This window comes from Nelusetta ayraudi, unplaced genomic scaffold (assembly GCF_046127955.1).
Source record: "Nelusetta ayraudi isolate G7.1 ecotype Tasmania unplaced genomic scaffold, CSIRO-AGI_Nayr_v1 ptg000034l, whole genome shotgun sequence".
NCBI classification, from domain to species: Eukaryota; Metazoa; Chordata; class Actinopteri; order Tetraodontiformes; family Monacanthidae; genus Nelusetta; species Nelusetta ayraudi.
In genome coordinates, this window is record NW_027466084.1 from 5,177,501 (window position 1) to 5,192,397 (window position 14,897).

Below are 14,897 nucleotides of genomic sequence, written 5' to 3' on the forward strand. Positions count from 1 at the left end.
TCACTTCACATCTGATAACATAAAAAATGCAACTTATAGTTTCACAAAATCCTGTGGGATCATCTTGTCACCATCAGCAGCTCATTTGATTGCCTTTTTTCCTATAATAAATTGCATAAAAGTAATGTTCTAACTAACAATTCTTAACTTTGCATTACCAAGAGCAGTGCACATTTTCTTTGTGTGCTTCTTTGTTTTACTTTTACTTTAATTAATTGTTATTAACTTATTTGTATGTATTGATAAAGTATCATAAAGTAAAACTGCAACCCTTTGGCAGAGTTGCCTTCTGAGCTTTCTGGGAGTGGTTCGACATTTTCACGCTTGAAGCATCATCAGAAGAAGAAGAAGAAATAAAAACAATGCCTTATGTATCCCACATTTGGGCAAATTTGGATAGTTACAGCAGTATGCACAGCGCAAAGAGAAGAATTGAAAAATAAATAAACAAATAACATGATAATAATAATAATAATAATAATAATAATAACAATAATAATAACAATAATAATAATAATAAAACATAATAATAAAAAACTATTAAAAATGATATAAAAAATATTTACATATCAAGATAAGCGTTTAAAAAAAAGTGTTTATAAATAAGTGTTTTATTCCACATAAAACATAAATTGTGCAATAAAACACTGATTAAAACACTGTCTGATTGCTGCTCCAAACATCATTGCTGTGCCCAGGTGAACTGGTTCAAGAACCGCGACGAGATGCTAGCCGTGCTGCCACAGGTGGAGCAGGCGGTGATGGAGTACCTGGTTCTGCTGGAGCTGCTCAGCCAGGGAGAGAAGCTGCAGGCGAAGGTGAAGGAGGAGACGGCCTTCCTGGAGGGAGCTGAGGAGCACTCAGACCATCTCATCCTCACCCTGGAGCAAAGGTCTCTGTTTTGAACAACAAATCATTTCATTTAGTTTTTCTTTATTCTTTATTTTAGATCCCCCATTATTCACTGCCTCAGCAGCAGCTATTCTTCCTGGGGTCCAACAATACAAAATTTCAATTTATAAATCCATTATGTTGACGTTTTTTTTTACGTGTCAAACACCCTGATTGTTTCCGAGCCCTCATGTGGGTTATTAGACACTGATGAATACATTTACATTTGTCAATTAATAATATTCCCACAATTTACATCCATGACAGCCACATAACGACAGAAAAATAAAAGAAAACGTAAACACTAACTTGTCCGACCTTCTGTCCACAGGTACAATGATCACACGCAGCTGCAGTCACGCCAGCAAACTGTGTTGGAGGCCATCCAGAGCAAACTGGGTGACCTGGACCAGTGGATTTCTCAGTACCACGCTGCCTTCTCCAACCTGGAGGCCACCCAGCTGGCCAGCCTGCTGCAGGACATCAGCAGCCCAGTGGAACTGGGTTAGTGTGTGTGTGTGTGTGTGCGTGTGCGTGTGTGTGTGTGTGTTTTTCTGTTACAGACCCATTTCCAAATGATTGTATTGATTTGTTTTGTTTTTTTTCAAATGCGCATACCTGTCTATGATATCCCACAACCTAAACCTTGGTATTTGTCCTCCAGGCTCCCCCAGCTACGTCCCGGCCACGGCCTTCCTACAGAACGCCGGTCAGGCCCACCTCATCAGCCAGTGTGAGAGCCTCGAGGCAGAGCTGAGCTCCCTGCTGCAGCAGCGCCGAGGGGCCCTGCGGGGCTCCCTGGAGCAACTACACAGCTATGCCACGGTGGCGCTGCTGTACCCGCAGGCCACCGTGCGGCTCCACCGGGTCCACCAGTGGAAAGCCTGGCTGGAGGAGCTGCTAGCAGAGATGGCGGTGGAGCGGTGCCAGCATGTCTGCCGACAGTAAGGAACCAACTAACTAATGCGTTTATTATGCCTTATTGTAGTGTTTTTTTTATATTCCGATTTACAAAACATTACCATGGCACACCTTCTGACTTGGTAGTGCTTTTCCTGCACCAGTGAAGGTTGTTGTTTGATGATAGTCTGCTTTGTTTCTTTAAATTCACTCCAATTATCTGTAAGTTGCCGACCCCTATGTGTTTCATTCAACATTAAGATGTACTTGTGTTTTTTTAGTTGTTGCTTTCAGTCACACACGGTCACATTTCAGTCTTTCTCTGTTCGTCCCTCACAGATATGAAGTCCTGTTTGCTCCGCAGCCTTCTGGCTCCTCCTGCAAGTTCTTGACCACCATTGAAATGGCCTTACAGCACCAAGTGGCTGAAACTAACGAGCGTGTGATGCATCAGGCTGACCGGCTGAAGGCGGAGGCCACGTCTGTAGCAGCGTGTGAGGAGCAGCTGCAGGAGATTGAACACTGTGTCCTGGTCTTCCTGCGAGAGAACGCTGACCCCGGCTCTCTCAGTCTGGCTGGAATCATTGTATCTGCTCTCTGCACCCTCTGCAGGTTACTACCACTACTACTACTCTGATCTTTATACATTACATTTTTTTGAAGCATTAGGCAGCAGTTTTATTCGGGACTGAGCCCTCGGAAGACCGGTTCGAAACAAACTGGTCCTTCGCAAGGGCGAAAGACCCAATTGTTTTTTGTTTGTTTATTATTCTTCCGCTGCGTGTTCAAAGCCCAATTTGACCCCCTTAACATATACGGAAACACATTTATTTTTGCATGCAGGTCAGAACTAGAAAATGTAATCTATTAAACCGTCTCAATCTGCTCAACACTAAATTCGCCATAGTGCTCTTTAGGAAGGTCGTAGAGACTTGCGACAAAGATCCACGTGTTTAGTCAATCCATACTAAGTTTTCATTAAACCTTTGACCCCAAACAAACTGGAAGTGAGCTATTTTCACTTGTTTGAAAAAATCTCACAACCCAAGTGTCAATTCGTGTACGGGAATAAGCGACTGGTCTGTACTTCTTATATACACATCGGGTTTATTATAGACCATCGGAAAACACGCTGTTGGTACAAGTAACCAGGAGCTGAGCTAAGAGCTTAACACATGCAACACTCGAACAGTTGCATCCGGAACTACCGTGTCTGACGAGGCCCACAAGTAACGGCAGGCTCGTCTACACCAAGGCTCAGAAACCATGGCTTGAAATCTGACACAGCCAAGACCTTCATGACAAAAAGTTATTTGTGGAACCCTTGAGTTCCCAACCATTTTCATTTTACAGCCCTTCAAAGTCAAGGTCACCTTCAATACGCGGCTTCGATCCCCATTTTGAACCCCTTCCCATACTCCAAAACTCACCAAATTTTGCACGCAGGTCAGACCTGCACAATAGCGCCCCCTAGAGACAATGGGGAACTTTCTACCCCATTTTCACACCCTGAACATGCTTTGATCGGCACCAGTATTTTTATACGGCAAGGCTGCTAAAAAGTTAATGTGATGAAGAAATGAAAATTGTAGCTGCTCCAGAGCGCCACCTACAGGCTGAGAGGTGGAAAAAAAAACTTTAATGGCTGTAGCGCCCCTCAGGAACGTCGTAGAGACCTGGGACCAGAATTTGCGTGTTCCCCTCTTTAAGAACATTTCTTACACTCTAATTTTAAGTAAGCAACTAACAGGAAGTGAGATATTTCAATTTGTTTTTCTTTTGCATTAGACAGACAAGGTCTTGAAGATTCAACAAGGTTGGTCATTACATTAAAGTTACAACCGTTTTCATATATATGTATATGTATATACATGTATATACATATACATATGTATATGTATATACATATACATGTATATATATGTATATATATATATATATATGTATGTATATATATATATATATATATATATATATATATATATATATATATATATATATATACATATATATATATATATAAATACACACATACAGAGAGAGATTATGTCGTAATTCATTTTTGCAGGATACACATTTCAATCAAATAATTTCATTAATTTATTTACTAGACATGATAGAAAGTGGGGCTAGCGTTGTGTTTTTTTTGTGTGAAATAAATTTGGGTCTTAGCGATTTCATGGTGAGGAAAAAAACTGAATGGTCCAAAGACTCCACCAGTTGAGAACCTACTGTTTTACTGTTTTAGAACTTATACTATTGTTTAAATTTGTGTTATGACTTTTTATCCACTCACTAAAATATCAGTCATACATCATTCAATCTAAGATGCTTGAATTTGTAGTTTTGTATTGAATTTTAGGGACAAAAAAATTTAATGTGAGGTTTAAACGAAGTGGTTTAAGAATATGTATTTCTGTGTTTCCTGTTTTATTCTAGACGGAACCTGGTGATGGAGAGTGCGGCTGCTAGTGCCGGTGAGCAGCTGGTGGACCTCACTTCGCGTGATGGAGCCTGGTTCCTGGAGGAGCTGTGCAGCATGATTGGCAACATCACTGCCCTGGTCACACTCCTACAACACTGCTCTCTCCTACATCACGACCTGGAGCTGCCTGCACCCTCAGCCACCAACCAAGCTGTATACCTGGCGAACGCAGTCTACACCTGCCTGCAGGTACCACAACTCTGTAGCTTGTTACTAATCTTTGCAACAAATACAACCTGTTTAAGAAAACTAAGGATTCACTGATACCAGTACTGATACCAGGGTTAAGTACTCTACTCATTCTCATAAAATTTGTGCCGATACCATGAGACTTGAGTTATTATTAGACAAGAATATCTGCACGACTTAAGTCCATACAAAGCACAAAGCAAGAAGAGCGCTATTCAACCGATGCTAACACGCTAGCAGCGTGAAAATCGCTATAAGGAGCGAAAAGTGCGAGTCAGAATCGCTGCCTCTTCAGATTCACTGCCAGCGAACACAACACACAAGCAGACCAGTTAATTTTGAACTGGTCTTCCGTGAGCATAGCCCCTAATAATTAGGGATGCACCAATACCAGTATTGGGTATCGGTACAAATATCGCGGCTGACTGCTCTACTCGTAAAATACATGTCGATGCCCCAATAAAGTGGTATCGGTGAAGAAAACACATGATCTCGTATGGACATCATGTGTAATTTTAAAAGGAAACGAACTGTTTTTTGTTCCACCTCAAGGAGCTGAACACCAACTTCAGACAGATCATCTTTCCGGAGGCGCTGCGCTGCATGCTGAAGGAAGAGCCCACTCTGGACTCCATGTTGGCGGACCTGGAGCAGCTGGTGGAGCAATCCTCTGACGGCCTGGGCCTGCAGGGTCTGTCTGAGAACCTGCAGGCCACCATGGGCCTGGACCTGGATGCCCACAACCACTGCCTCAACATCACACGGTGAGTGCCATCATGTGATCAAGACCTTCCCTGATTAGCATTGATTGGCTAATGCAAAAAAACAAAAAGTCCCAGTGTAATAGATTTGGTGATAGATGGCACATTTTGTGTGTGCTTCTTTTGTATTTATTAGGGCTGGGCAAGTTAACGCGTTATCTCGTTAACTCATTTATTTATAAACGCCAACAATTACTTTAACGCGCATTAACGCATGTTGCTCACGTGCTGTAGGAGCCGTGAGTAGGGATGGGCGATATATCAGCGTTTGCATTATATCGTCATAAAATTCACCGCGGTAAGAATGTCATCTCGCGGTAGTAATGATAAACTCGTGTTGATGATGTAATTACGTGCGCAACGTACTTGCTGCTGGCAGCCGCAGCTCATGTCGCACAATAACAAGCAGAGAATCGATCGTGGATTGTGTGCAAAGTGAAAATAAACACCACAGAAACGATTTGCAAACATCCTGTTTTACTTTTCATTTATTTTCTTTTGGGTCGGCGGACCGGGATGTTGAGGCAGGAAACGCAAAAATGTTTGCGAACTTTTAATGGCACAACTCCGAGTCAATTTTAGCATGGACCTTTTCAGGCTTTGTGTTCTAAAGTTACTCGAAGCAGACGTTGAACTCTGTCGTTAATCCAAGAGCGATCTTTCTGTCTGTTCTCTGTGGCGCTTGTTTTTAGCGAGCTACTGCTTCTGCAAACACGCCGTGCTTCAGGCATTCTTCTTCTTCTTCCGCCTTCAAGGAATAAACTTGCGTTTTTGTGTCCGTGTAAACGGGATATATTTTTTAATTAATTTATTTATTTTAATACGGCTTCGTGTAAACGCGTTTTTTTCCGAGTGCGGTTTCAAATATATGCAGTTTCAAAAAGAAAAAAAATCGCAAAACATGCAGTTGAATTGTTTTATATTTTTTATCGTCACTTTTATCGTTATGGCAATAAATGCCAGAAATTATTGTGATAAAACTTTTAGTCCATATCGCCCATCCCTAGCCGTGAGTTTCTAATGTTTGTTTGTGAGCGCACATCTTTAACACCTGGGTAGGGGGTGTGCGTGTCACTGTGGGGTGTAGCCGCAGATAATCTGAGGTGTGCCTTGAAAAAATAATCAAATTCCACTTAATTGGTCTAAAAAAACAATGAATAACATTCCATTGTGGAGTGAGTGAGAGAAAAATAGGTTCACATTCCTTTTAATGCACAGAGTATCGGCTTTGTGAGCATCGAAACAGGTTTCACACTGAGCGAGTCCAAATAAATTAAGAGACTAGATTGTCATTATGAGGCTAAAAAGCATAATTTTATAATATTTTTGGTTGGTGGTGTGCCATGGGATTTGACATGAGATGACAAGAGGGCCCGGAGCAGAAGCAGATGGAGTGTTTTGGTGACCCACCTCATGAGAGAAGCAACTTTATCATTCGATACGTAGAAAACATGTGTTTTCATATATATATACATATATATTATATATATATTTATGACTTACTATTAAAGTGACTTCTTCAAGTTTGGTGGGCCGGATTAAAAAGCTCAAGAGAGCCGTCGTTTGCCCTCCACTGTTCGAGATTCTCCTCACTGCTCTTTCTTTCTCAACTGTGAATGTTGTTGTTTTTTTGCTGTTGGCGCCATCTTTGGTTCGCATTGAGCACTTTTGCTTTTTTTGCACTGCATATCCAGGCGTGAGCATGTGACCATTAAAGTTCTTGAATATTGAATTTACGTGTACTTGCAGTATGCTGCGTGCTCAGTACTCGGAGCTCATTCAGCCTCAAGGCCTGGACGGAGCGAGCAAGGACGCAGCCAAAATGTCAGCGGGTCAAATGTTGTTGGTGGCCTTTGACGGCATGTTCACCCAGCTGGAGAACGCCTTCGGGCAGCTCATCGAGAAGGTACGGTTTTATTTATTTATTTTTTGCATGATGGCATTGCTTTCTTTATGTTTTAATAAGTCATCCACTCACCACGTTTACGTGACACTCGAGAAAACTAAATTATTTCCTTAGTCCGACTATGATCGGACAACTCCCGTGCATGTAGATGCGTCAGTCCAAATATGATTGGAGTTTGAGAACTCCGATTGTAATCCGAGAACTCCGATTGAGACACCCAGATAATGCGATTGGAATTGGAATTTTTCCTGCCATGTACACGCCTTAGTCGGGAGTATAACTGGACCATGCGCGTGCGCCATACTCCCACACTAGCGTCTGCCCCCGGAACAAAAACATTCAAGACACAAGATCCTTCAACGCATGGCGCTACAACGAGTTTGTGTATAACTGAAGACACAACCGAGAACCTTTTTACTTCATTTGTGTTCTCCAAAAAAAAAAAAAAGTTTGTAACAACACAGTGCTCCGCACAACTCGCCAGTTCATACAGGAATATGGCGCTTCTCGCCTGGAGTGGAATTGCGGCTCGAAGTTCTGGAGGCTCGAAACACCTTCACAAGTCCACAAAGTTTCTCAAATGATCCGCGCGTTATTCGGAAACGTGTTCAAAACTCTTTCATTACAGTTGTGTTTTCTACTTCTATTTATCAACACAATAAAAGGGAGTCGGTAGATACGTTTGATTGCTTTTACTGAAGCGCCATACTCTACAATGCCAAACCCTCTCCCACCAGTCTGTTTCCCAAACCTGTGCGTACCAAGAACCAATTGTCTGGATCTCTCGCCACAGTGACGGCACAAAGTGTAGAATCGAAGACACAGCGTTGTTGCCTGCCTCTCCCAAATCGCCATCAGTTTCCCTCCCGAACAACTGCGGTGCCGCCGTAAGCGGGTTGTCAAAAAAAAAAAATCACACACATTAGATTTTCTCAGCTGCATGGAAACGGGGACAAGGAGAGAAATCCGATTAGACGAGAAAACCGAATAATTAGCTCAGTCCGATTAAGCTCTGCATGTGAATTTAGTCACTGAAAGTCCTTTTGTTGCCCACCGACTGGAACGCCCTAAGGAATCTAACCCAACATTTGGTGATACAATTTTCATTTTCTTTCAACTTTCAATTCTTGACAACGTACATTTTCCCACCCCAAAACAACTCAATACCACACTTAAGTCAAACATTCAGAACAAACAATAAAACAAAACCCAACAACACACATCAGACAAATGAGCTCAACCTCCATTTCTGTACATTTGGTCATATACAATGTGAAATACAATCATTCTAAGTACATATTTGCCTGTATCCTAATAAAAATAGATAAATGAATAAAGGAAACAAAGCATGAAGCAGAATTTGGTTTCATGTCACTGTAAACTAGGGCTGCAACTAACGATTATTGTTGTTGTAGACAAATCCATCGATAGTTTGTAGTAATGACACACAAAGCATTTATCTGTGACAAAGTTGTCATATTTTTCAACGTAAAATATCATGGGTATATTAATTTACGAAGGTTATAAGCACTGTTTATCACAGTTAAGTAGCTTAAACATATTTATTACAACTTAAATATCATGTTAATATGCCCTAAATAACACAGTTGAGCATGCTACGATCCAACATTGTAACAGTATTTAAAGTTCAGAAAAGAGGAAAAACATAATAGGTCTTTTTTATTGACAGGATATATTGTCATTTTCTGTTGTATTGTATTTTGTAAAAGTTTCAATCAGAAATGATGGGGTTTTATTTTGTCTGCATGATGCTGTGTTTTCTGTCCCTGGTGGTCTTCAGCTAAGTTCTCTTGAGGTGCCGTCAGCCTGGAGGAAGGTGGACGTTCTGAGGGAGGCTCGTGCCACGCAGCTCTACTTTTTTGACAGCCTCAACCTGCGACAGTTCACAGAGGAGCTCTTCTTCCTTAAGAGGCTGCAGACCATCATGGATTTCTTTAGGTTGTGTTCTTCGTTCACTCAGACTCTGTCTGGTAAGCTATCTTTGCAAAAGAGACACTTTGATTTATTATTCTTTATTACACTTGTCGATGAGTGTAATTGAACTTCCTGTAAAGCCCATTAAAACTGCATGAAGACTGTGATGTCCAGCAATCACATGACTCGGGTCGCCAAAAAAAAAAAAAAAAATTTATCCAGACTTCTTTTTTAAATAAATCCGAGCTGCTTAAGGGACTTTATTTACAATCATTATGTTTGTGAACGAGATTTAACAATCTTTGTGGTCAAATCCGATGAATTTCATCAGTCCTCTTTAATTAATTTTCAATATTCTTTATCTTTTTAATTTATACTTTTGAGTACATTTCAGAGGCTGTACCAAATTACCTTTACTGGACATTTTCTTTTATTCGTCTTTTTCACACAAGCATCTGTACTTCTGTTTAATAGAATTAAAATTAGTTTTTAATTATTCTTGAAATATATACATATACATATGTATTCATGGAAAATTATTAGTTATTAATTAATCCCACATTGGGGAAATTTGCATAATTACAGCAACAATAAATTGCAAAGAGAAGAAACATTATTTTGATAAAAAAGAAATTTGGAGACATCACCATTTGGAGAAAAAAAAGCAAAAAAACAAGATATTTACTTTTTATGAACCGATGTGTCACATACATACTAGCATATGTGTGTACTTTTGCCACTTCTACTGAAGTACCGATTAATCCCACGTATCTGATTTACTGACTGATAATGTGCTCAATGATAACTTGGTGTTCAGGAACTAACGGGCCCAGTGAGGAGCTGCTGCCCCAGAATGGCCCCGTGGGTGTGGGGAAGCCTCTGTACCGGCCCTGTGGTGCGTCGGGAGCCAGTGGGACCACCCTGGTCAGCGAGGAGAAGATGACCCACCCCATCAAGGCCTACACTGCCCAGTTTGTGCGGCAGATGCTGATGGGGCTGCCAAGCCAGGCCCTGGGCCTTGCCCTCTGTAGCACCCTGTCAGCCCTCGGCCTCGACCTCGTCTCCTATGTGGAGGCCAAAGACTTCAGCGGCGACGTGAAGGTACGGTCTCAGGTGTTTTTCCTCAACCTTTTTTTTTTTTTTTTTAAACTAGGTTCACTTTATTTATTTTGAGCAGTGCACATAGTGCTTAATCCAACTCACAATTCAAGCCCAAGCCTACAAAGACTCACTACTTACAATTCCGCACTGATACAGGCTCGCTCCAACTTCTAGTCACAACTCATCCACTCCAATTCTTCCAACCCCCGCACCCTCTTCTCTACATTTGCAAAGCTGACCAAACCCAAGGACGACATCACCTCCACATTCTTTTTTTTTTTTTAACATTTTTTATTTAAGAATGGCAATAAGATGCAATACAGTGTATACTCTCAGATGGTACAGTAAATATTTGCCACTCACAACATTTTTCTTTTCTTTTTTAACAAAACTGAACAAAATACAAAACATCAGGTATGTTCTTTTTGAAGACTTCTAGACCAACGGGAAATACAAGTATGCATGACATTGGAAACAAAAGAAACCTTTCTTGACATCTTTAGCAATACATACATATAACCTGTCTTTCCCGAAAGACACAAACAAAAGTAATGTAGAACAGTCTGTAACAGAACCTCAACAGAACAATATTGAACAGTAACTTCAGAAGTCGAGGCTCGCTTCAGAAGAGCCTTGTGGGACTCTGAAAAGTCAAAGTCCTCAAGAGGGAACATCCCACACCAAAGTAGTGGGGCCCTAATATGTGGCTGCATTCAGCCAGAGTCCAAAACAAAAAAAAAATAATAATAAAAACTAAATAAAAATAAAGGGGAAAAAGAGAGAGGGACAGAGAGAGGGGAAAAAAACAAAAAAAAACAAACAAACAAGGAAGTCGAGGATGGCCACCTAACCGGTCCCAATTGTTTTGTTCAGAGAAAATTGAATAGAAGTGTTACGTTACGTTTAGATGTGTATGTCAACTAGACAGAAGAAGATTGAACGCTATTTTTTCCTTTTTTTCCCCTTCCTTATGGGCGGTTAAAGCAGGATGGAACACAAACTTAACACCATAAATTCAAGTAAGACTTATCTGGGAGTATGAGTATCAATTATCAGACATCGTCTTGTGAGGATTTTCTTCTAAACTCCTTAAGTCTGTCTTTAGATTGAGAGCCTTTTTTGGCTTCCGCATATTCGATACGTTTCTTTAGCACTTCGGGAGGAAAGTCATGGTCGACGTAGAAACAAACTTTGTCGTAGAACATCTTCTTTTTCTGCCTTGCTCTCTTTAGCACCTCCTCTTTGGTTCTCCAGCTGCCGAACTTGACCACTATGGAACGGGGTCTTGCCTGCGGGTCGGTGGGCTTTGGGGCAAGGGCTCGATGAGCCCGCTCAATTTTGAGGTCTCCGTCTCGTGGAAACTCAAGTGAGGTTTTCAACAGACTATCCAGGAAACCAGTCATGTCAGTGCCCTCTTTGTCTTCAGGTAGTCCATAAATCATCAGGTTCTCCCTGCGCGATCGGGCTTCGTGGTCAATTAGCCATGCCTCCAAGCTCGCCTGTCATTGCGTTAGCCGCTTGACTAACTTCGACGTTGCCAAAAGCACGTTCTCGGCTTCATCTATTCTCTCTTCTGCTTCATCGAGTCTGTCACTTGCTCTCTGCAACTCTTGTTTAATGTCGGAGAGTTGAGCTTTATTGTCTTTTCTAAACTCACGGATTTCGTTGAGGAAATTTCATAGGCTAGCTTCGGTGTTTGGTTCCTCCCGAGGGTGTAACTCTGCTAACTAACTGCTTCGGCTGCAATTCAAGTCGGGATCTTCTTCCGTCAAACCCATACTTAATGCACTTCTAGTAGTAACCCCTTTCCTCATTGTTTTATAAAGTACTCCACAGGTTTGGGAAAAAACACGTTTTTGGGGGGTCAATTGGTTCAACCTTCGGGGAGCTAAAGGCTTATGCTGCCATTCTCACTGCGCCGAACCCGGAAGTCCCACCTCCACATTCTTAACAGACAAATGCAATAACTTTATCACATCCTTTCATTCCAAAATGCACACCATACAGAACTCACTTGCATCCACTACTTCCACTTCAGTCCCCTCAGAACCTGACATTTCTCCACTCACATCTCTCAACTTTTCATCCTTCTCTCCTTTGGCTCCATCTGACTCTGCTAAACTCCTTTCATCCATCCCTCTCATCATAAACATCATATACACCTCCCATACCACTGGCTTTGTCCCATTCCCGCTCAAACTTGCCCCCACCACACCCCTCCTGAAAAAACTTGGCCTTGACCCGGACAACCTGGATAACTTCAGACCCATCTCCAATCTTCCACTGATTTCAAAAATTCTGGAATGCTTCGTCATCACCCAACTCCAACAGTATTTCCACTCCGCACAGCTCTTGGAAATATTTCAGCCTGGGTTCCGCACATCCCACAGTACTGAAACAGCCCTCCTCAAAGTATCCAATGATCTCCTCCTTACTGCCGGCTCTGGTTCCATGTCCATCCTCCTCCTCGACCTCTTTGCCGCCTTTGACACTATTGATCTCGCCATCCTCCTCCACCATCTGCAGTAAATCAGCATTTCTGGCACAGCACTCCACTGGTTCATCTCCTACCTCTCCGACCATCATCACTTTGTCTTTGTAAACAACTCAAAGTTCTACACTTGTCAGCCATGGAGTTCCCTAAGGTTCGGTGCTTGGACCCTCCTCTTCATAGTCTACATGCTTCCTCTCGGTCAAATCATTCGCCACCTTGGGCTTCGTTTTCACTGTTATGTCGACGATACCCAACTATATATCTCCACCAAATCTATGCTCCCAGTGGCTATTCACAGAGATACCACCATAATCCTGTTTGGTCCATAGCAGCAACAACAACAACAACAACAACAACAACAACAACAGATACTCCCAGAGGGGAGTGCTCCACACACAGACACACATGGACCTTTCACACCTCTGCTGCAGTGAAAGTGCATTGGAGTGAAAGTAGGGGGACTTTTGAGATTTTGCTGGGCTAGCCATCTGACAGAAAATAAAGGTCACTTAAAAATAATAATAATCACAGGAAAAAACGGTGGTAATGTAAGCTGATCAACCCAATAATAAAAACATTTTATCATTTAAAAAAAAAAAAAAAAATGTACTATAGAGAGAAAGGAGTTTTATTCTGTCAAAACTTAAACAAATAAGAAAAAAATATTTAGAAAATATTATTTCTTTGCGGTTTGGTTGGGGGAAGCGGTAACGATGAGCGGGCTCTGCCCCATCAACCCTGCCTGCAGGTTTAATTATCATTATTATTTTATTATGATTATTATGATTATGGTTATGATTCGTGGTAGTGGTAGTAGTAGTGATAGTCTTACTATTATCATTATTATTAGTAGTAGTCGTAGTAGTAGTATTAATAAAATATTACAACATTCTGTGTGAGGTTTGTAAGAGAACTGCACTAAATTATCAACATTGGTAGTTACAGAGATGATGGTGGTGGTGGTGATGAAGACGATCATGTACTGTCTGTGTCCCTCCTGTCTGTTGCAAGGTACCACTAGATGAGCTCTGTAAGAAGGCCGTGGAGCAGAGCTTGTCCTCGGGCCAGATCACCCAGCTGCTGCTGAACAGAGCCACAGTCCTGGCCTCCTCCTTCGACAAAGCCTGGAAGAAGGCAGACCTGTTGAGGAGGCTCAACGCCAACCTGGAGGGGGTCAAGGCCAGCCTGCAGAGGAGCCAGCTGCACACTGCCATGTTTCAGGTAAAAAGGTTTCAATGTTCATGTGACTGTTGATTGGCCACCTTATGGAAGCCATTGACAAGATTGACGAGGAAATGAATCATTATAAAATCGGCAATAGTATATTTTCTCTGAACTCATACTGATTATATATGTGTTCCTTTACAGTGGCAACATGAAGATATTTTGGGATCCAAGAATCAGCCTTTGTGCGTCAGCATACCTCCCCGTTCGGTCATCCTCAATAATATAAAAAAAAAACTGTACAAGCTCAGTCAGGATGAGGGAGCCCTAGTGGCCATTCAGGTTAGTATCACAATGCATATACATAGTCTTTACTTGATTACTTAGAAGGGCTCTTTATGGGCTCTATTAAGGTCTTAAGCAGCTTTTCTTAACTGGTGGATCTGGTTGGAGCTGTTTTGATTGGGTTGCGGCTTTCTGGGCAGTTTAAAAAAAAAAAAAAAAAACAGGTGGGGATTTTAAAATATTTATAGAGAAAATGTTGGGAATTTATTTTGCAAGATACACAATTCATCAATTTCAATCATTTATTGACTAGTCATGATGGACCTAGCGTTTTGATTGTTGACGAATAAATTTAAGTCGCTTGGATGATAGAATTACATCCACGATGTAATTTTATCAATAAATCCCCCTCGTAATATATCTCAGGGACTGTTATATGTATTAAGTTTAAAAGGTTTTAGAGATGTTTAATAGAATACAAAAACATAACATCCAAAAAATGTATAATTTTTGGCTTCTTGGCAAAGCTCTGTTTAAGTAAAACAATGCACAATGGGAAGATGTCTCTTACGAGTTTTAATCCAGGAAAGAACGTAAACGATTTTCTCCAGTGCTTAAAATGACAACACCTTTAGCGACACAATTCGTACATTCCAATACAGTCAGAGTTGGTATTGCTACATTTAAAATTAAACATCACATTTTTCTTTTCTTACCATCAAAGTGCAGATAATCTTTTAATGATATATTATACTGTATATTACCAACTGAGTGTGTACAGTATCT

At 41.2% G+C, this 14,897-nt stretch overlaps 1 protein-coding gene across 3 annotated transcripts in view; it reads left to right on the plus strand.

Annotated features, from left to right (window-relative positions):
• Positions 1–14,897, plus strand: part of smg1 (SMG1 nonsense mediated mRNA decay associated PI3K related kinase) — an 83,991-nt gene that overhangs the window by 60,429 nt on the left and 8,665 nt on the right. For all 3 annotated transcript variants that reach the window (XM_076032663.1, XM_076032665.1, XM_076032664.1), the window contains exons 46-56: positions 699–892; positions 1,223–1,395; positions 1,556–1,835; positions 2,131–2,403; positions 4,231–4,465; positions 5,018–5,229; positions 6,976–7,132; positions 8,934–9,123; positions 9,885–10,168; positions 13,674–13,883; positions 14,031–14,168. In XM_076032663.1, the coding sequence (XP_075888778.1) occupies positions 699–892; positions 1,223–1,395; positions 1,556–1,835; positions 2,131–2,403; positions 4,231–4,465; positions 5,018–5,229; positions 6,976–7,132; positions 8,934–9,123; positions 9,885–10,168; positions 13,674–13,883; positions 14,031–14,168 (2,346 nt within the window). The remainder of the gene's footprint in view (positions 1–698; positions 893–1,222; positions 1,396–1,555; positions 1,836–2,130; positions 2,404–4,230; positions 4,466–5,017; positions 5,230–6,975; positions 7,133–8,933; positions 9,124–9,884; positions 10,169–13,673; positions 13,884–14,030; positions 14,169–14,897) is intronic.